We start from the raw sequence: 21,282 nt of genomic DNA, 5'->3' as shown, positions 1-21,282 counted from the left end.
AAAGGGGAAAGGGAAAAGGGAAAGGGGAAAGGGGAAAGGAACGAGGGAAAAGGAACGAGGGAAAAGGAACAAGGGAAAAGGGAAAGGAAAAGGGAAAAGGAACAAGGGGAAAGGAACAAGGGAAAAGGAAAAGAAAGGAAAAGGGAAAAGGGAAAGGAAAAGGGAAGAGGGAAAAGGAAAAGGGAAGAGGGAAAAGGAAAAGGGAAAGGAAAAGGGAAGAGGGAAAAGGAAAAGGGAAAGGAACAGGGAAGAGGGAAAAGGAAAAGGGAAAAGGAAAAGAGAAAGGAAAAGGGAGAAGGAAAAGGGAGAAGGAACAAGGACAAAGGAAAAGAGAAGGGAAAAGGGAAAGGAAAAGGAAAAGGGAAAAGGAACAAGGACAAGGGAAAAGGGAAAGGAAAAGGGAAAAGGAACAAGGACAAAGGAAAAGGGAAAGGACAAGGGGAAGGAAAAGGGAAAAGGAACAAGGACAAAGGAAAAGAGAAGGGAAAAGGGAAAGGAAAAGGAAAAGGGAAAAGGAACAAGGACAAAGGAAAAGGGAAAGGACAAGGGAAAAGGGAAAGGAAAAGGGAAAAGGAACAAGGACAAAGGAAAAGGAAAAGGGAAAGGAAAAGGGAAAAGGGAAAGGAAAAGGGAAAAGGAACAAGGGCAAAGGGAAAGGGAAAAGGAAAGGGGGAAAGGAAAAAGGAAAAGGAAGAATTAATTAAAATAAACCAAATGAAAATAAATGAATTAAAAGGCTGAACACCTCCAGCTCCCTCAGCTGCTCCTCCCCAGCCCTGCTCTCCAGACCCTTCCCCAGCTTCCTTGCCCTTCTCTGGCCCTGCTCCAGCTCCCCAGGTGTCCTTGCAGTGAAGAGCCCAACCCTGAGCCCAGCACTCAAGCTGTGGCCTCTCCCGTGCCCAGCCCAGGGGCACCATCCCTGCCCTGCTCCTGCTGCCCACACCATTGCTGCTCCAGGCCAGGCTGCTGGTGGCCTTCATGGCTACCTGGGCACCCCCTGGCTCATATTCAGCCACTGTTGCCCACCACCCCCCAGGCCTTTCTCTGCTGGGCACTTTCCAGCCACTCTGCCCCAAGCCTGGAGCCTTCCTGGGGTTGTGACCCAAGTGCAGGTCCCAGCCCCTTGGCCTTGGTGAACCTCATCCCACTGATCCAACCCTGGCCCATCCATCCCAAAGCATCTTCTCTATAGCTAATTCTCCCTCCCTTGTGCCTTGCAGGCATTACCACAGCATGGAGGTTTTTACCCACTATGACCTACTGAACCTCAATGGGACCAAGGTGGCTGAAGGACACAAAGCCAGCTTCTGCCTGGAAGACACCGAGTGTGAAGCAGGTATCTGCCCAGAGCCCTTGGTGCTGGGAGTTCAGGGCTGTCCCCACACAGGAGATGGCCTCAGAGATGCTGTCAAAGTCCTGAGCAGGGCTGGAAAGTGGCCTAGAAACCAGTCCTGAGGTGACATCTGTGTGGAGTGGTCGCTGGAGGTCTAAGAGAAGCCCTGAAGGCTTCTGGGGCTTTCAGTCCTCAGCTCCTCACACCCAGACTCAGAGCTGCTCTGACAACCTCAGAGTGTTTTGATTCCTGGGAAGGAGAGACTCCAGGAACCATAGGATCAGAGAGTTTTATGGGGCTGGAAAAGCTCTCTCAGATCATTGAGTCCAAGCAGCAACCCAACCCCACCATGGCCACTGAACTATGGCCCCAAGGGCCACGGCCACAGGTTCCTTGAACACCTCCAGGGATGGGGACTCCACCACCTCCCTGGGCAGCCTGCTCTTGCTGGGCTCTCAGGGTTGTGTCAACAAGAGGCAGGCAGCTGGAAAGGAGCTGTCCTCAGCCTTCATGGGATGTGGCTGCCCTCAGTTCTGCTCTGCTTGGCAGCTGGGCAGGTGGCTCAGCTGGGGGAAGCAGCTGGCATGGAGGGGTTGGTGCAGCAGCAGCATGGGCAGCTCCAGCCCTCTGCCCCCTGAACACCTGACCCCAGTAATGATCATTAAGGCTGGACAAGACCTTTAAGCTCATCAAGCCCAACCTTCTACCCTGCACCACCATGGCCACCAAACCCTGTCCCCAGGTGCCAGGGCCACAGGTTCCTTGAATACCTCCAGGGATGGGGACTCCAGCACCTCCCCGGGCAGCCTGCTCCCAGGGTGCTGAGGTGTGGCAGGCAGCAGCTGCCCTGTGCAGTTGTGCAGCACAGGGACCTCACCAGCAGGCAGTGAGCAGGCCCCTGGGCTGTTAAATTTCACCCTCAAACCACTCCTCCTGTAGCTCATTGCCCTGGGAGAGCTCCGTGGAGCTCAGTTCCAGCTGCCCCTTCCTCCGCCCTGGCTGCGGGGGGTGTCATTCTCAGACCATGCAGGTGCCACCTCCTGCCTCCCAGCCTGAGCCCAGCCTGAGCCCAGCCTGAGCCCAGCCCTTGCTTCTGCCTCTCCCTCCCGTGGTCTAGATGTGCAGAAGCAGTATGAGTGTGCCAACTTTGGGGAGCAGGGCATCACCGTGGGGTGCTGGGATGTCTACCGGCACGACATCGACTGCCAGTGGATCGACATCACCGACGTCCCGCCGGGGGATTACCTCTTCCAGGTATGGTGGGGAGGGCAAGGAGGGCCTGAGACACTGCTGTGGCTTCTCTCTTCCCCAGGAGGGATGTCAGGACTCTAACCAGCTGCTTTGGCTGGGCATCTCCCTCTCGGAGCTTGCTGCTGCAAAGAGATTTCTCTTCTCAGGAGAGCCAAGGGATAAGGAATTGGATCCTCTCCTTCCCAAGGGAAAAAGCAAAGAATCACAGAATGCTAGGGGCTGGAAGGGACCTTGAGAGGTCATCTAGGGCAAAGAAACAAAGCTTAGGGATCAGAGAATCTGGAGCACCTCTCCTGTGAGGACAGGCTGAGGGAGTTGGGGTTGAGTCTGGAGAAGAGAAGGCTCTGAGGAGACCTAACTGTGGCCTTCCAGAATCTGCAGGGGGCTCCAAGAAAGCTGGGGAGGGACTTTTGAAGGTGTCAGGGAGGGATAGGACTGGGGGGGATGGAGCAAAAGTAGAAGTGGGGAGATTCAGATTGGGTGTGAGGAAGAAGTTGTTCCCCATGAGGGTGGTGAGAGCCTGGCACAGGTTGCCCAGGGAGGTGGTGGAAGCCTCCTGCCTGGAGGATTTTGCTGCATGTGGCTGTGAGCAACCTGATCTGGTGTGAGGTGTCCCTGCCCATGGAACTGGATGATGATTGAGATCCCTTCTAACCCTAACAGTTCTGTGATTTGCTGATTCTAATCATGGAATGGTTTGGGTTGGAAGGGACCTTAGAGATCATCCAGTTCCAACCCTGCTGTCGTGGGCAGGGACACCAGCCCAGCTTGCTCAAAGCCTCATCCAGCCTGGCTTTCAACACTGCCAGGCTTGGAGCCTCCACAGCTTCTCTGAGCAACCTGTCCCAGATCCTCACCACCCTCCTGGAGAAGAATTTCCTCATCTCAATCCAGCTTCTTGCAGCTTGAAGCTATCAGCCCTGGGCCTCTCACTCCAGGCCTTTGATCAAAGTCCCTCCCCAGCTCTCCTGGAGCCCCCTTCAGGGCTGCTCTGAGGGCTCCCCGGAGCTTTCTCTTCTCCAGGCTGAACAACCCCAACTCTCCCAACCTGTCCCCATAGAATAGGTGCTCCAGCCCTCTGACAATCCAGATCCTTGGGATGGAGGCTTGTTGGGGGCACCAGAGCTGCCCCAGCACTGCAGGGGGTGGGGGTCTCAGCAGAGCACAGCAGAGGGACAGAATCCCCTCCCTGCCCCTGCTGCCCACACTGCTGGGGATCAGCCCAGGGCAGCCTTCAAAACCTCCAGGGCTGAGGCTTCCACCACCTCCCTGGGCAGCCTGTGCCAGGCTCTCACCACCCTCATGGGGAACAACTTCTTCCTCACATCCAGCCTGAATCTCCCCACTTCTGGTGTTGCTCCATGGCCATGATGGTGCTGAAAAGCTGATTCTCAGCCTTGCTTAGGAAGTGTCAGTCCCAGCCTCTCCCTGTGAGTGATGCTGTGGTTCTCCTTCTCTCCCCAGGTTGTCATCAACCCCAACTATGAAGTTGCTGAGTCAGACTACTCCAACAACGTGATGAAGTGCAGGAGCCGCTACGACGGCCAGCGGATCTGGATGTACAACTGCCACATAGGTGAGGAGCCTGCTGCAGGGGGGGAGAGGATGCAGCTCTAGGAACGACACAGAACCCCCCTGAGCCTGCAGGAATCACACAACTGTCAGGGCTTGGAAGGGACCTCAAGGCTCAGCCAGTTCCAAGCCCCCTGCCATGGGCAGGGACACCTCACACCACAGCAGGCTGCTCACAGCCACATCCAGCCTGGCTGCAAACACCTCCAGGCAGGAGGCTTCCACCACCTCCCTGGGCAACCTGTGCCAGGCTCTCACCACCCTCATGGGGAACAACTTCTTCCTCACATCCAATCTCAATCTCCCCACCTCTAGTTTTGCTCCATCCCCCCCAGGCCTATCACTCCCTGACACCCTCAAAAGTCCCTCCCCAGCTTGCTTGGAGCCCCCTGCAGATCCTGGAAGGCCACAATTAGGTCTCCTCAGAGCCTTCTCCTCTCCAGACTGCACAACCCCAACTCTCTCAGGCTGTCCTCACAGCAGAGCAGCTCCAGCCCTCTGCTCCTCCTCGTGGCCCTGCTCTGGACACCTTCCAGCACCTCCAGATCCTTCCTGTACTAGAGGCTCCAGAATTGGACAGAGTAATCTCCTGGGGACCCTGGGAGTGTGGCACACAGGTCCCTGAGCCTCCTGGCAAAGTGATCTCCTTGGGGATGAGCATCCCCAAGCTCAGGGCAAAGCCATCCCAGGAAGAAGTTGTTCCCCAGGAGGGTGGTGAGAGCCTGGCACAGGTTGCTCAGGGAGGTGTTGGAAGCCTCAGCCCTGGAGGTGTTGAAGGCCAGGCTGGATGTGGCTGTGAGCAACCTGCTGTGGTGTGAGGTGTCCCTGCCCATGGCAGGGGGCTTGGAACTGGCTGAGCCTTGAGCTCCCTTCCAGCCCTGCCAGTTCTATGGCTCTAAGTTTCCATCCAGCAGTGTGTGTGGTCCCAAAGCTCCTGTTCTGCCCTTGGGATTTAGTCTAACAACAACAGAGTTGGCTGTTAGAAGAGGTTTCTATTTTCTTGGGACTCTTCCTGTGTCAGGAACATGAGATGGAAGCCTGAGGTGACCAGAGTGAGTGTAGCTGTTGAGGAGAAGTCTTGAGGTTCAACAAATCACAGTGCAAGGTCCTGCAGCTGCCTTGGGCCAACTAAGAGACAGAACCAGGCTGGGGGCAGAGAGGGTTGGGAGCAGCCCTGAAGAGCGTGCCTTGGGGGTGCTGGGTGCTGAGCAGCTCCCCAGGAGCCAGCAGTGCCTCCTGCAGCCCCAAGGCAGCTGTGTGCTGGGCTGCAGCCAGAGCAGGGTGGGCAGCAGGGCAGCAGAGGGGATTCTGCCCCTGAGCTCTGCTCTGCTCACACCTCACCTCCAATCCTGCCTCCAGCTCTGGGGTCCCCAGCAGGAGAAGGACACAGAGCTGTGGAGTGAGGCCAGAGGAGGCCACAAAGATGCTCCAAGGGCTGGAGCAGCTCTGCTGTGAGCACAGGCTGAGGGAGCTGGGGCTGTGCAGCCTGCAGAGGAGAAGGCTCCAGGGGGACCTCAGAGCTGCCTGCCAGGAGCTGAAGGGATCCTGCAGGAAGGCTGCAGAGAGACTTTTGCTGAGGGGGTCTAGAGCCAAGCCAAGGGGGAATGGTTTGAAGGTGAGGCAGAGCAGGGTTAGAGTGGAGCAGAGGAAGAAGCTCTTCAATGTGAGGGTGGTGAGAGCCTGGCCCAGGCTGCCCAGGGAGGCTGTGGCTGCCTCCTGCCTGGGGGTGTTGAAGGCCAGGCTGGATGAGGCCTTGAGCAGCTGAGGTGTCCCTTCCCATGGCAGGAAATTGAAGCAGATGATCTCTGGGGTCCCTTCCAGCCTGAGCCCTTCTGTGCTTCCACACTTTGAAAGCAGAAGTCACTTGGAGCCTTTGGAGGATTTTTTGCTCTAAGTTAACCTCCTGGTTTGAACACAAAGAAGTTAGGAGCCAGCTGCCTGCCCCCCTCCAACTCAAACCTGTGGGGAAGGCTCATTTCCAGGGCTGGCTGAGGCTTTCCAGGGACTGTTTTTCCTGAAACCAATTCCCTGGGTGGTTTTTTTTTCCCCTCCTCCTGTATGTGGTGAGCTGAAGAAAATTCTCCTCTCCTGTGTCAGGCTTCAGATTGTGACCTAGTTCAGGGAAGCCAAACCCAGGCACTTCAGAAATGTGGACTGGGCTCTCCAGAGCTGAGCCTGAAAAGGGTTTCTGAGTGGCAGTGAAATTGGTTTGGCTTTTGTCATCTCCCACCCAGCACAAAGCCAGGGCAGAGGAATGAGCATCAACCTCCCAGCTCCTGCTGGGCTGCACTGCCTTTTGTTGAGCACCCAAGGCCAGCAGGGAAAGTGGAAGCCAGTTTGTAGGCTGGCTCCTCCAAACCCAGCGCTCCTGGGGCCTGCTGGGCTGGCTCTTGAGCTGGGGGAAGGTTTAATTAGTGCTGAAATTAATTAGCCCAGGAAGCTCTTTGCTCTTGGAGTCCTCGCTCTGAGCTCTTCGTGTGGAGGGCTGGAGAGCCACCCCTGCAGGGACAGGCTGGGAGGGCTGGGGCTGCTCAGCCTGCAGGAGGCTCCAGGGAGACCTTCTGGTGGCCTTTCAGTGCCTGAAGGGGGCTACAGGGAGAACTGGAGGGGGACTCTGGAGGGGGACTCTGGAGGGGGACTCTGGAGGGGGACTCTGGAGGGGGACTCTGGAGGGGGACTCTGCAGAGGGACTTGCAGGGAGAGGGTGAGAGGGCAGGGATGGAAGTTTGAAAAGGGGAGATTGAGACTGGAGATTAAGAAGAAATTCTTCAGTGAGGGGGAGGGAGAGCCTGGAACAGGCTGCCCAGGGAGGCTGTGGGAAGGGGGCAGCTGCAGTTTCCAAGGCACTCCTCCTGCCAGGGCAGAAATGTTCCCTGCCTTTGGCTCACCCAAGGGGAAATTCATCCCCAGAAGTGGCAGTGCCAGGACGAGGGGCAAGGAGCTGGGAGAGGGGAGATTGAGACTGGAGATGAGGAAGAACTTCTTTAGGGGGTGGGGAGCCACTGGCACAGCTTGCCCAAGGAGGCTGTGGCTGTCCCCTCCCTGGAGGTGCTCAAGGCCAGGCTGGAGGAGGCCCTGAGCTGGAGGGAGGTGTCCCTGCCCCCGGCCAGGAGGTTGGAACCGGCTGAGCTTTAAGGTCCCTCCCGGCCCAGCCCTACCTACGTTGCAGCTGAGACAAGCCCAGCACATTCTCTGCCCCTCTGTGGCTGCCTCCTGCTCAAGCCTGTGCTCTCTGCCAACTCCCCAGGTGGCTCTTTCAGCGAGGAGACAGAGCAGAAGTTTGATCACTTCAGTGGACTCACAAATAACAGAGTGGCCACCCGGTAGAGGAGCAGCAGCTCCCAGCCCACTCTCTGAAGGAGCCAAGCCTCCTGCTCCTGGGATCTCCCTAAACCACTGCACAAAGAAGAAGAAGAAGAAGAAAAGAATTACAATCAAGCTAAACAATCAAAACTCTTAATTAGCACAGGTAAATTATTGTCTCCAAGATGCTTTCCTTCCCCCTTTTTAGGTGCTCAGACCACCCCCCCCCCCGTGCCTCCAGGCGCCTCCAGGCACTCCAGCTCTTGCTGCTGAGGTAGTTAGGAGCAGGCTTTGAAGCTCTGCACTTGGCTCCACGGCTTCACAGCTGCAACCTTCACCATTCCACCCTCCTCCCAGCACTTTTGCAGCACCATCTCTCCTCACAGCCACAGCTCCAGGCTGCAGCCAGCACACTTGGCCTTGGGTTGGGCAGCAGCCCCCTCCCTCCACGTGTCTCTACCCTTCACCTTCTTCAGGGCATCGATCTTGAAGCTCTTTATGACTCCAAGCTTGGGGCTGCACCACTGATGCAAAAGCCTCCTCTTGAACACAGCTGGCACCTCCTGCCTCCATGTGAGCAAAGAAACACAGTGGGGGCTGGGGATGGGGTGGAAAGCACCACCACCACCCAGCACCACCACCACCACCCAACTGGAGCAGCTTGTCCTGAGCAGAAGAGGCTGAAGAGTGATTTAGTGGCAGAGTGAAACAACCCCTTGCACTCCCCAGCCAGCTCCCTCCAGCACAGCAGCTCCTGCAGAACCCTTTGCTACAGGACCATCAGGGCAGCACCTTGAAGACTTTGCAGACCTCCTGCTGGACTCTGAACCCCCCACTGCACAGCGAGCTCCTCACCTGGGTACACCCAAAGGTAGCTTTCTGAAGCTCAGTCACTCTCCTGGGGGCCTCAAAGATGGGGTTGAGGCCAGGCCTTGGAGCATTGCTGTACCTTCCAGAGGTTAACTTCATGGTTTCAGCAGCAGGGAGCTGGAGCTGTGCTGGTCCAGCCCCAGCTGTGTGAAGCTCCCAGTGGTGCTAAGTGTGTTGCCTCTGTTTGTTTGAGGACACACAAGGGTCTGTTATTGTTTCCCTCCCTTTCCCCCTGCCCTCCCCCCTCCAGACACAGCTACTTGAATAAAACAAATGGTTTAGCCACAAACACCTCCCCAAAACCCCAGGCTTTAGTCTCCTTCTATCCCTGGCAGTTCACCATTCCTGCTACTCAAGTCTTGTCCTCTTGTGCACAAAAAGAAAGACTCCTACAAGCAGCTGAAGGCACCAAAATGCTCACAGCTGACACCAGCTCAAGCCCTGGAGGGGAGAGGGAGGGATTGAAACTGCTTCCACCTAACTTGTGCCCTTCCAGAACCTACCTCACAGGGCTGTTGTGAGGCTTAGAAGAATGCAGAAGTCTTCATTTCCCCTCTCTCTCCTAATGCCTGTCCAAACTAATTCTGTCTTTTATCCCAGGGCCCAGGTGGTGGCATCTAGGAAAGGTTTTAAGCCTACTGTAAGCAAGTTGGACAGCTCCAAGGTGATGGAGCCAAAGGAGGAGCTGAGGTGAGGTGGGTGAGGGGTCCCAGGCAGGAGCCAGCAAGCTCAAGGTGATGGAGCTGAGCTGAGGTGGGTGAGGTGTCCCAGGCAGGAGCCAGCAAGCTCAAGGTGATGGAGCTGAGCTGTGGTGGGTGAGGTGTCCCAGGCAGGAGCCAGCAAGCTCAAGGTGATGCAGCCAAAGGAGGAGCTGAGCTGTGCTGGGTGAGGTGTCCCAGGCAGGAGCCAGCAAGCTCAAGGTGATGGAGCTGAGGTGAGGTGGGTGAGGTGTCCCAGGCAGGAGCCAGCAAGCTCAAGGTGATGGAGCTGAGCTGTGCTGGGTGAGGTGTCCCAGGCAGAAGCCAGCAAGCTCAAGGTGATGGAGCTGAGCTGTGCTGGGTGAGGTGTCCCAGGCAGGAGCCAGCAAGCTCATGTTCCTCCTGCTAGTTCAGGAACCTCAGCTCTCTGTGAGGACTTCAGGGGGCCAACTGTTCATGGTTTGAAGGTGGAACTTGAGGGCTGCTTAGAAATGGGGGCCTCACCTTACCTCCTCTGGGTGTTCTCCTGCTGTGGCTGCTTCGCTGAGGCAACACTTTAGATGCTTAGGATGGGGCAACCTGCTCCAGCTGGAGAAGCCTCTGCTTGCTGCAGTGAGCTCAGCTGGACTGAAGGAGCTTGAAAGGTCCCTTCCAACCCCAACCACTGGATGATTCTACCATTTGCTGGAGGAATAGGGGGAGGGAGACACTGGAACAGGTTGCCCAGGGAGGTTGGGGGTGCTGAAAGTGTTGAAGGCCAGGCTGGATGAGGCCTTGAGCAAGCTGGGCTGGTGGGAGGTGTCCCTGCCCATGCCAGGGGGTTGGAAGTGGATGAGCTTTAAGGTCCCTTCCAACCCAAATGGATCTATAAATCAATCAACCCAGCTATGAACCTCTCTCTCAAGCCAGCTATGAACCTGCCCATAGCAGGGGGTTGGAACTGGATGCTCCTTGAGCTCCCTTCCAACCCAAATGGATTCATGAATCAATCCAGCTATGAACCTGCCCATGGCAGGGGGTTGGAATTGGATGAGCTTTAAGGTCCCTTCCAACCCAAATGGATTCATGAATCAATCAACCAATCCAGCTATGAACCTGCCCATGGCAGGGGGTTGGAACTGGATGCTCTTTGAGCTCCCTTCCAACCCAAATGGATTCATGAATCAATCAATCAATCCAGCTATGAACCTGCCCATGGCAGGGGGTTGGAGCTGGATGCTCCTTGAGCTCCCTTCCAACCCAAACCATTCTGTGACTCTATTCTCTGAATCTCCTCCCCCCAGGCTCTGGCTAAACTCACAAGGGGAGCTCTGGTTTGCTTTTGCCTCAGCACTGCCTGACAATATCCTCACCCACAGCCATTCAGGCTCCTTAAACACCAGGGAATGAAGAGGGGTGAGGGGGGAGGAAAGAAAAGAAACCCTGAAACTTGCTTTATTCACTGCTCCTCCCTTCTGGGGGGGGAGGTTAAGAGCAACATTACAACCAAGTAACCATGAAACAGCTTCATTTTGCTTGCCTCCTGCAGCTGCTCAGCTGAAGTTTGGCCCCCAGGATCCAATTCTCTCACTCCAAAGTCACTTCTTTGGGAGGTTACAGAGCAGGGGCAAGAGGCTCCTGCTAATGAAGAGCTGACAGCTCAGCTGCTGAGCTCAAGATTCAAACTGAACAGCAAAACTTTGTCCCTTCCCCACTTCTCCCCCTGAAGATGGCTCTAATCCCCCAGGAGGGCATCCTCCTGGCAGCTCCAAGTGTCCTGCATGCAGTTTCATGGCACAGCCCCTGCTCCTCCAGCCCCCCTTGCAGCTGGGCTGGTTTATTCCTCCTGCTCCAAGCTTTCAGGCAGCAGCACCTCTGGGCCTGAGCCCCCCTCAGCCTGGTCCTTGTTCTTCAGGCCCAGAGCCCTGCTCACCAGCCTCCTGGCCACCACGGTGTCGGTCTGGGGTCTGTCCTTTGCGAGGTGAAGGAGTTCTAGGTGAAAAACAAACCACCAAAGACAAACAAGAGTTAAAATGGGTCAGTGAGGGCTGGTTCAGGAAGAGCCTGGTGGCTAAAAGCCATAGAAGGGTTGGTTGCTGTTTTCTTGGCTCCTTTGCAGAGTTAACCCAGGAGTGGAAGCAAATCCTTCTACCCCCTAGCCACTCAGTCACCTCTTCTGGCAGAGAGGAGCCTCCAGTGTGGGACTGGGCTGCTGAGAGCCTGGCACAGGTTGCCCAGGGAAGCCTCAGCCCTGGAGGTGCTGAAGGCCAGGCTGGATATGGCTGTGAGCAACCTGCTGTGGTGTGAGGTGTCCCTGCCCATGGCAGGGGGTTGGAACTCTATGCTCTTTAAGCTCCTTTCCAACCCAACCCATTCCATGACTCTATTTCAGCCCTGTGCTCCCATAACAAACCAATTCCCCACAGGGCAGCAGGGAGGGATGGAAGGAGACCTGCAGAGGCCAGGGGCAGGCTGGAACTCCCTTGGGGCAGCAGGGAGGTGGTGGAAGCCTCATCCCAGCAGCCAGGCTGGATGTGACTGTGAGCAACCTGCTGTGGTGTGAGGTGTCCCTGCCCATGGCAGGGGGCTTGGAACTGGCTGAGCCTTGAGGTCCCTTCCAGCCCTGCCAGTTCTGTGATTCTGACTGTGTGACAGCTGTCTGGCTGTGCACAGAGCTCCAGGCCTCTCCTGCAAAGGCACAGAGAACTGTTCCCCAGCTCCTTTCAGGAGCAGCTTCCTCCTCCCCACTCCTGGCAGAATTCAGCAGGTCAGAGCTCAGAGAGCCAAAGGGAGGTGGCACAGTCCAAGCCCTTCCTGCAGGCACAGCAAAGCCTGAGCTCCACTGGGAGTGACCAACCCCCCCAGGCCTTAGCCTTAGGAAGCAGCAAGGAAAGAAAAAAATCTGCATTAAAAACCAATCTAAAATCAGAGAGTGGCTCAGGTTGGAGAGGACCTCAGAGATCAACTACTCCAACTCCCCAGCCACAGGCAGGGACACCTCTCAGCTACACTCAGCTGCTCCAAGCCACTTCCACAGCCTGGCCTTCAACACCTCCAGGCAGGAGGCAGCCACAGCCTCCCTGGGCAGCCTGGGCCAGGCTCTCACCACCCTCACACTGAAGAGCTTCTTCCTCAGCTCCACTCTAATCCTGCTCTGCCTCAGCTTCAAACCATTCCCCCTTGGCCTGGCTCTAGACCCCCTCAGCAAAAGTCTCTCTGCAGCCTTCCTGCAGGATCCCTTCAGCTCCTGGCAGGCATTTTTCTGGCAGCCACCTCCAGGTTCACCTTCAGCAGCAATGAACGCACCAAAAAACCCTTCCCCCAGGTGCACAGCAGGTCTGGATTTGGCCTTTTCCTGACCATTCCAGCAGCAAACCTTGGCACATTTATTCCAGCCAGATAGCCATGGGGGGTGGGGGGGTGAAGGCTTTGCTTTGCTTGTCCAGGAGGTTGGTTTTGTCCTGACTAAAAGCTTCAGTGAAGGCCAACAAATGAATCAAGAAGGGTTCAGGTTCAAAGCAGCCACAGCTTGGGAAGCAAAACTGCCACTTCCAAAAGAAGGAGGGGGGGGAAAGGGCAAAGAGAGAGAGAGAGACTCTCAGCTAATTGAGCTTTGAAACCCCAAATCAAGCTCAGAAACAGCAAGGGTTTGCTCCTCAAAGTAACTCCCAACCAGAGCTCCTCAACACCATGCCCCAGGAGGAGTTCAGGACCTGGGGCTGAAGCTCCAGCACCAAGACTCAGAGGCTGTGACTGACACCATGGGAGGAGACCAAGTGCCAAAAGCCCAAGGCAATTCCTTTGCTGTTTTCCCTCGAGCCAAGCAGCCTTTGAAATGCAACCTCAGGGAGCTGGAGCTGTGACAGTGTCCCTTGAAAGCCTTCCCTGCTGGGACTGGGGTCCTGCAGAGCCACCAGAGTGGTCTGTACATTGCCAAGCCTCTGCTGCCCCATGGCATCTCTGTAGCACTATAACTGATTTACCATAATGATCTGAACAAGGCAATAAAGGCAAGAAACCAATCCTGATGGCTGACCTGAACCATTTCTTTCCCTTCACCTAGTCCTGCATGGAACTCCTGCTGAACTGGGCAGAAAAAAACAACTCCCTGGGCAGGCAGAAGGTTGAGCTGGAAAAGACCTTCAAGACCATCCAGGCCAACCACTGGCTGAGTCTGCCAAGGCTGGGGGTGAGGCATGGCCCTCAGCACCACAGCTCTGTGGCTCTGAAACCCCCCCAGGGATTGGGGATTTAACCACCTCCTTGTGCCAGGCTCTGAGAACCCTGGCAGGGAAGAAGTTTCTTCTCATCTCCAACCTAAACCTCCCCTGGGGCAAGCTGAGGCTGGTTCCTCTTCTCCTAGCACTTGTCACTAGGGAGCAGAGCCCAACCCCCACCTGGCTCCAGCCTCCCTTCAGGGAGCTGCAGAGAGCAATGAGGTCTCCCTCAGCCTCCTTCCCAACAGGCTGAACACCCCCAGCTCCCTCAGCTGCTCCTCCCCAGCCCTGTCCTCCAGACTCTTCTCCAGCTCCCTTGTCCTTCTCTGGCCCTGCTCCAGCCCCTAGGCTCCTGTGCTCCCTGCTCAACACCCTCAGCACTTCCCCCAAGAGGCAAACAGCTCAAGCAAGACCATGGCTGAAGCTCACCAAAGGGTTCAGGTGGGGAGGAAACAAAAGGCAAGAGGTTTGATGATGCTTTTTGTGGCTCAGTCCTTGCACAGCAGGAGAGGAATGAGAGAGAGCTTGGGGGAGGGCTCCCTCCTGTGCCCAGAAGACAACTTGGGCTTGGTCTGCAGGCCTTGGGCATCCCCTTGACCTGTGCCAAGCAGCAGCAGTGCTGCTTTCTGCTGGAGATTTAGCACAGCCATGGTAGAGATTGAGCTGAAACCACTGTAAAGGAAAAACAACCCCCACAACACCCCAAAACTGCAACTTGAGGCTGGTCCTGAAGCCTCTGCAAGAGCTCCCTGCCCTGTGATGCCAGCAAAGAGCCCCCAGAAAGCCACAGCTGTGCTCCTTAGGGCAAGTCTTGCCCAGCTTCATCTGCCCTGGGGACCACTCAAGCTCCAGGGAAGGAGTAAAGCAGGGAGCACCACAAGGAGTAATGGAACAGTAGCTGAGACAAGAGGTTGCCTTACTTGGTCTCTGCAGAGCTTTGATCTTGGACTGCTTGGTGGCATGGAGCAAGGGTCGGATCTTGAGAGCAGGGTAACGGCGCCCCAGGGCCTGAGAGGCTGCAGGGAACAGAGAGTGGTGAGCAGAGAGGGAAACCCTGAGGGGAAACCACACAGCTCAGCCCATGGGGTAACAGCACTGCAAACCTGAGCAGCTGAGGAGCTGGCATCTCAGGCACAGAATGGCTCAGGCTGGAAGGGAGCTTCACCTGCTCCAGCCTCCCCACCACAGGCAGGGACAGCTCTCAGCCAGACTCAGCTGCTCAAGGCCTCATCCAGCCTGGCCCTGAACACCCCCAGAGAGGAGGCAGCCACAGCCTCCCTGGGCAGCCTGGGCCAGGCTCTCACCACCCTCACACTGAAGAGCTTCTTCCTCAGCTCCACTCTAACCCTGCTCTGCCTCACCTTCAACCCATTCCCCCTTGGCCTGGCTCCAGACCCCCTCAGCAAAAGTCTCTCTGCAGCCTTCCTGCAAGATCCCTTCAGCTCCTGGCAGCAGCTCTGAGGTCCCCCTGCACACCCCCACCTCCCTCAGCCTGTGCTCACAGCAGAGCTGCTCCAGCCCTTGGAGCATCTTTGTGGCCTCCTCTGGCCTCACTCCACAGCTCTGTGTCCTCCTCCTGCTGGGGACCCCAGAGCTGGAGGCAGGATTGGAGGTGAGGTGTGAGCAGAGCAGAGCCCAGGGGCAGAATCCCCTCTCCTGCCCTGCTGCCCACCCTGCTCTGGCTGCAGCCCAGCACACAGCTGCCTTGGGGCTGCAGGAGGGCACTGCTGGCTCCTGGGGAGCTGCTCAGCACCCAGCACCCCCAAGGCTCTTTCTGCAGGGCTGCTCTCAACCCACTCTGCCCCCAGCCTGGTCCTGTCTCTTAGCTGGCTCAAGACAGCTGCAGGACCTTGCACTGTGATTTGTTGAACCTCAAGACTTCTCCTCATCAGCTACACTCACTCTGGTCACCTCAGGCTTCCATCTCATGTGCCTGACACAGGAAGAGTCCCAAGAAAATAGAAACCTCTTCTAACAGCCAACTCTGTTGTTGTTAGACTAAATCCCAAGGGCAGAACAGGAGCTTTGGGACCACACACACTGCTGGATGGAAACTTAGAGCCATAGAACTGGCAGGGCTGGAAGGGAGCTCAAGGCTCAGCCACTTCCAAGCCCCCTGCCATGGGCAGGGACACCTCACACTAGGGCAGGCTGCTCACAGCCACCTCCAGCCTGGCTGCAAACACCTCCAGGGCTGAGGCTTCCACCACCTCCCTGGGCAACCTGTGCCAGGCTCTCACCACCCTCCTGGGGAACAACTTCTTCCTGGGATGGCTTTGCCCTGAGCTTGGGGAGGCTCACCCCCAAGGAGATCACTTTGCCAGGAGGCTCAGGGACCTGTGTGCCACACTCCCAGGGTCCCCAGGAGATTACTGCAGGCTCAGAGGGATTCTGCCTAGTTACAAGAGGTAAAAGAGACTAAGCAGGAACCCAGATGAGCTTCCAGCAGCTCAGCAGGAGTCACTCCACATGCAAAGGGTGTCCTGCTTTGTCACCCAAGCCAGTCAAAATCCTCCTGGCTCTTGCACATCAGAGTCTCCCCACTCCCCCAGGCCAACTGCAGCTTGAGGCACACAGGGAGAAAGCTGTGCTGATCCCCAACCACCTCTGACAAGAGCTCAGCCCATGGGCAAGGCTCAAGAGGCACATCACAAAGCAGAGCATCAGTGCAGGGGCACTGCCAGAGCAGAGAAACCCTGGCCAGGAATGGAACCACTCTACCTGTGGACAGGCTGGAGAAGATTCCCAGGGCATGTGTGTCATCCACCCACTGGATTTTGAAGCCACTCTCACTGAAATGAAAAGATAGCAGGAGAACATTCATTAAGAGGAAAGGAAACCCCCCCAGGAGAACCCATCAGAGCTCTCTGCTGACCACAGCTGGGCTGCCCAAACCACTCTGCTCATGGCCCATGAGGGGAAGGGATGGACTCATGGAACCCTGGAATGGCTCAGGCTGGAAGGGACATCATCTACTCCAACCCCCCTGCCATGGGCAGGGACAGCTCTCAGCCAGACTCAGCTCCTCAAGGCCTCATCCAGCCTGGCCTTCAACACCCCCAGGCAGGAGGCAGCCACAGCCTCCCTGGGCAGCCTGGGCCAGGCTCTCACCACCCTCACACTGAAGAACTTCTTCCTCAGCTCCACTCTAACCCTGCTCTGCCTCAGCTTCAAACCATTCCCCCTTGGCCTGGCTCTAGACCCCCTCAGCAAAAGTCTCTCTGCAGCCTTCCTGCAGGATCCCTTCAGCTCCTGGCAGCAGCTCTGAGGTGCCCCTGGAGCCTTCTCCTCTGCAGGCTGCACACCCCCAGCTCCCTCAGCCTGTGCTCACAGCAGAGCTGCCCCAGCCCTTGGAGCATCTTTGTGGCCTCCTCTGGCCTCACTCCAGCAGCTCTGTGTCCTTCTCCTGCTGGGGACAGCAGAGCTGGAGCCATGGCTCAGCTGTCAGGAGGGGTCAGGGGATAGGTCATAGGTTGGACTTTTCCAACCTGCTTGCCTCTATGGTAAGAGAGGAGGGCATGAAGGAAGGTGCAGCAGGTTGCTGTGCCTTGAAGGCTGCAGACTGCTGTGGGGCACTCACTGGAAGTCAGAGAACACTTCTAAGAGCTGCTCTGTCTTCATGGCTGGGGAGAAGTCATAGATCTCAGTGACGTGGCCGAAGTCCCCCTCGGTGAGCTGTGCCTCCCCATAGGTGGAATAATCAAAGCTGATCTTCTCAATGCTGATGTCCTTCACACTCAGGTAATTCACAATCTGAGAAGGTTCAACCAAACACTCACCATTAAACCCAAAGACCTCCACCAGCCCAGGCTCCACCTCAAAGAGCAACCTCCCCCCCTCCCAGCCCCGAGCTCCACCTTGCTTCCTGCACACCCCTTTGAGGGCCACCCTCCTGCCAACAGGTTCAGCCTGCCCCCAGCCCAGGCATTCTCCCCCCACCAACTGATGCATTTCCCCACAGCCAGCTCCTGAGCCCCCCAGCCATGCCCCCAAGTCTCTGCCCACAGCCAAACCTCTGCCAAGAGCTCTGCTGTGCAGTCATCCTCGGGGCTGCTCTGCCCAGGGCCACCTCTGCTCTCCTCCTTAGCTCCTGCAGACAAGTGCAGCTCATCCCACAAGCCAGGCCCTTCCGTGCCCTCCTCTTCTGCCACAGGCACCTTCCCACCGTGGCTCTCCCCAGGGGCATCCACCCAAGCCTCCTTCTGCTCCTCAGCAGCTGGTGGGTCTGGTTCAGGCACAGCCTGAGGCTCGTTTGGGGCTCCTGGGGGGTCCTGCTGAGGCTCCAGCTGGACATCGCTGGGGCGCTCTGGGTCTTGGCTTTGCAGTTCGGAGCCTCCCTCCCGCTCCGTGCCAGCACTCGGAGAGTCCTTGGCCTGTTCCTCAGGCAGTGACACGTTGCCACCTCTCTCCTGGCTCCTGGCAGCAGCAGCACAGCTCTTATCTTGGTTTTCCAGCAGCAGCCAGCCAGCAGCACTCGCCTCTGGCACCACGGGGCCCGTGCAGCCGCCGCTGCCGGCACCTTCCGACGGGGCGGAGGCTTCGCTGCGCCGCCCTGCGCCGGCCTCCCGCCTGGGCTGCTCTGCAGCTTGCAGCTGGCATGGGACCTTGCTGCCTTCTGCCCCAACCACCTTGTCACAGCTCCAACCCTGCTCTTCAGCCTCAGCTGGGCTTTGTTGGGGTGCAGAAGGAAGGGAACCTGAACAGTCCTTGTCCTGACTTTCCTGCCCAGAGGCACCGCTGCCGCTCTCCACACCACACGGAGGAGGTCCGGCGTGGCTGCCATCCTTCCCGCCTGCAGCATGCTCCTCAGCGGGCTCCTGCTGCTCACCAAGGCCCAAGGAGACGCCACTTGGGCTACCTCCAGGCTTGCCCAGCTCCTCCTGGCCGTCCCCAGCCGAAGCTTCGGGGCAGCCCTCTCCTCCTTGCGCCTGGCTCCCCCCAGGCTCTGCTGCGGCCGCCCCCGGGCTCTCCTGCTCGCCCCGTTCGCCCTTCCTGCGCATGGCCTTGGGGAGGTAGAAAGCTTTATCTGGTTTCCTCCTGGGGGGCCTCTGTATCCTGCCAGAGCCCACACAGGCCCGGGAGCTGTCCCCGTGCACGTCCCCAGCGTGCCGCTGCCGGCCGCCTCGGCCGCCCCGGCCCCAGGGCTGCGCAGGGCGGTGGAGCCTCGGGGGGTTGCTGCTGGGCTTGGGCTCGCTGGGTTTGGCCTCACCGGGCAGCCTGCGAGCAAGAGAAGTGAGAGGTGAGCAGAGGAAGCCAAGGGACAGGAGGACAAGCATCAAATCCCCCTGGGCTCAGCACTGCTGAGGCCACAGCTTGAGCGCTGGGGGCAGTTCTGGGCTCCTCACCCCAAGAAGGACATTGAGGAGCTGGAGCAGGGCCAGAGAAGGGCAAGGAAGTGAGGAAGGTTCTGGAGAACAGGGCTGGGGAGGAGCAGCTGAGGGAGCTGGGGGAGTTTAGCCTGGAGAAAAGGAGGCTGAGGGGAGACCTCATTGCTCTCTACAGCTCCCTGACAGGAGGCTGGAGCCAGGTGGGGGTTGGTCTCTTCTCCCTAGTGACAAGTGATAAGAGCAAACAGCCTCAGCTTGCCCCAGGGCAGGTTTAGGTTGGAGATTAAAAGAATCTTCTTTCCTGAAAGGGTTCTCAGAGCCTGGCCCAGGCTGCCCAGAGAGGTGGCTGAATCCCCAATCCCTGGAGGTGACTCTAAGGGGCAGAGATGTGGCACCGAGGGCCATGGTTTACCCCCAGCCTTGGTAGAGTTGGCAGCTGGTTGGACTGGATGATCTTAAAGGTCTTTGCCAACCAAAACCACTTCATGACTCAATGAAATCCAGCCAGGAATCAGCAAACAGGGACAGAAAAGAGTCTCTGCTCCCTTAATGACTGGAGGATGCCACCAGTGAGAGAGAGCCACCCTTTGTGAATGAGCACCACACAGACTTCATCCTGGTGAGCTGGAACACAAACCCCCATGGCCACAGAAGGAGAAGCAGGGGGACATCTCCCACACCCTACCTGACAGCTGAGTGACAGATGACTGTCCTCCTCCTCCAGCCTTCTCCCACAGAGAAGCTGCTCAACAGATCCACGTTCTCCACGGTGCGATGGATCAGGTACCTGAGGCGACTGGACAGGGGAGGGAACAGCAGCACCCTGAAAAGAGAGGGGGGTGCAGGGCATCAGCAGCTTGCAGGAGGGAAAAACCAGGATGAGAACCCAGCAAGAAACCTCTCTTCTCCAGATCATCCCCAGTGTGGGGGCTCCAGCCAAGCCCCAGAAGAGCTGAAATCCCTTCTCCACCCCAGACGCCTGGCTGGGTGTGCTCACTCGGGCTGCTGGGACTGCCTGCTCCCAGCTCCTTGGGCTGGGACACCCACTCCTGCCAGCAATCCATGCTGGGAATGACTGGGAAGCAGCAGCAGTAGGCTGCTACTTGGTTCCCTTCTTTCCAGCCTGAGTGTGCTCCAGAAAGCAGCAACCTAACAGAGCATGGGGAGGGATGAGCAAACACCAGCCCTTGAGTCCAGTGCCTTCAGACAGGATCTGACAACTCCACTTCGGTTTCTGAGTGGTTTCCAGCCACAGGAAAAGCAACCAATCAAATATTTATGGCTGGTAGAAGCTGGCAGGAAACTTAATTAAACAATCTCAGCCCTGCTCCTCTCTGACAGCCTCTTTTTAGCCATCTCAAGGGTGTCAGAGGTGACTGGCTCAGGGATTAGGTCCAGTGAAATCCAGCCTGGCCAATGGAAAATGGTGCAGCAACCCAAGGGGACGGGGTCTGCTGCCACGGGAGAGGATCCAGCCATCAGGAAACCCCCAGCAGAGAGGGGAAGTGAAACAGCTTGATTCTGAAACTCATCAGGCTGACAGCGAGCTGGGCCAGATGTGCCCAGCACCATCGGGGTGGTGGTGCAAAAGCCACCAGCACCCAAAGCTAATCTGCTTGAAGGAGCATAAGGAGGCAAACCCCACCTTGATCCTCAGCCTGCAGGGATGCTCTGAGCCAGGCTGGAGCTCTGCAGCCAGCCAGACCTTGCAGCCGTGCTCCAAACACTGCTGCACCAACCCAGCTGCAGTCTTCATCCCAAGGAACCGATGCAGAACGGGGGACAACGTGCCAACGGCCCTGCAGTGTGCCACCACCCAGGGACTGCACACAGCAGCAGGGAAGGGGTCACCCCCTGCGAAGACCCCTCTGCAGCTAGCTGGTGCCCACCGAGGCTGAGCACCCACCTGTGGTGCTGCCCTTGCAGCATGAAGTGCTCCAGCTCCTCCGTGATCCTGCCCACGAACTCATCCTCGTTGGGCGAGAGGAACACGCCGTCCATGCAGCGCAGCGCCAGGGCGGCAGCGATCAGGAGGCCTGCGGAGGGACACGTGGGAGAAGCGGCTGCAGGGGAGATGGCCCCAGGGGCACCTGGCACACCTCCCCCTCCACGCCTCCGACCCAGCTGCAGGCCTGAGCCCTGCCCCTGCGCGGCTCCGTGCAGCCCTCAGCGCCCCGGGCAGGCATAAGGCCGTGGGCACCCCCGATCGCCCCTCCTGCTGCGCCTCAACTCTTTCCTTGCGACCCCCATTTCTTTCCCTGCACAGCCCCGGGCAGCCCTCAGCACCCCCAGGGCAGCATCCTGCGCTGCTCTGGGCACCCCAATGCCTCCTCCTTTTGCTTCTGCTCCCTCAGCACCACGTGCTGCTTTCTGCACCCGGTTACCCTTCCCCCCACCCCGTTCCCACACACCCCCAGCACCCTGTCACCGGCCCCCCATCCATGCAGCCCAGCTCCCCACTACCCCCCATTCCTCCCCAGAACCCCGGGAACCCCTCCAAACACCCCCAACCCCTCGCACGCCCAGCAGCCCTTCCTCCCCTCACCCCTCCGCCGCACCCCCACGAGGCTCCGTGCACCCCCAGACCACCTCTCCTGGTACAACCCCGCCCCCCCCCCCCACCTTACCGGCTCGGCGACCCCCGCTCCAGTGCCCCCCAAGGCCGCCCTCACCGCCAGGCCCGGCCCAACGGCTCCACCCTCTGCGGCGCCTGCGCCCGGCCCTGGCCCCGG

General features: G+C 57.9%; 2 protein-coding genes across 5 annotated transcripts in view; one reads left to right on the top strand and one right to left on the bottom strand.

The window, feature by feature from the left end:
- LOXL2 (lysyl oxidase like 2) overlaps positions 1–13,047 on the top strand; it is an 86,448-nt gene extending 73,401 nt beyond the window's left edge. For 2 of the 4 annotated variants that reach the window (XM_068156466.1, XM_068156468.1), the window contains 4 exons: positions 1,221–1,336; positions 2,451–2,587; positions 4,049–4,160; positions 7,404–13,047. In XM_068156466.1, the coding sequence (XP_068012567.1) occupies positions 1,221–1,336; positions 2,451–2,587; positions 4,049–4,160; positions 7,404–7,483 (445 nt within the window). In that variant the 3' untranslated portion in view covers positions 7,484–13,047. The remainder of the gene's footprint in view (positions 1–1,220; positions 1,337–2,450; positions 2,588–4,048; positions 4,161–7,403) is intronic. The other 2 variants (XR_010989548.1, XR_010989547.1) reach the window with 2 other exon arrangements.
- Positions 10,439–21,282, bottom strand: R3HCC1 (R3H domain and coiled-coil containing 1). Its single transcript, XM_068156489.1, has 8 exons — positions 21,178–21,282; positions 20,457–20,586; positions 19,236–19,373; positions 17,237–18,440; positions 16,804–16,976; positions 15,945–16,015; positions 14,144–14,239; positions 10,439–10,998 (listed from the first exon to the last, which is right to left on the bottom strand). The coding sequence occupies exons 2-8, from the start codon at positions 20,549–20,551 to the stop codon at positions 10,844–10,846; spliced, it is 1,932 nt and encodes a 643-aa protein (XP_068012590.1). The 5' UTR covers positions 20,552–20,586; positions 21,178–21,282; the 3' UTR covers positions 10,439–10,843.

This window comes from Melanerpes formicivorus, unplaced genomic scaffold (assembly GCF_026170545.1).
Source record: "Melanerpes formicivorus ecotype bairdi unplaced genomic scaffold, bMelFor1.0.p_v2 SCAF_34, whole genome shotgun sequence".
Lineage (NCBI taxonomy): Eukaryota > Metazoa > Chordata > Aves > Piciformes > Picidae > Melanerpes > Melanerpes formicivorus.
Note: the sequence above shows the minus strand (reverse complement) of the source record. Positions and strands in the feature narration are given on the sequence as shown.

Bases quoted from the DNA above. Each gene is read 5' to 3' on its own strand.
- R3HCC1 (XM_068156489.1), bottom strand. From the start codon at position 20,551: ATGGACGGCGTGTTCCTCTCGCCCAACGAGGATGAGTTCGTGGGCAGG. The intron at 19,374-20,456 runs GTGGGTGCTCAG...CTCTCTTTTCAG, and splicing joins CTGCAAGGGCAGCACCACAG to GGTGCTGCTGTTCCCTCCCC. The intron at 16,977-17,236 runs GTTTGGCTGTGG...GAACCTTCTCAG, and splicing joins CAGCAGAGCTCTTGGCAGAG to ATTGTGAATTACCTGAGTGT.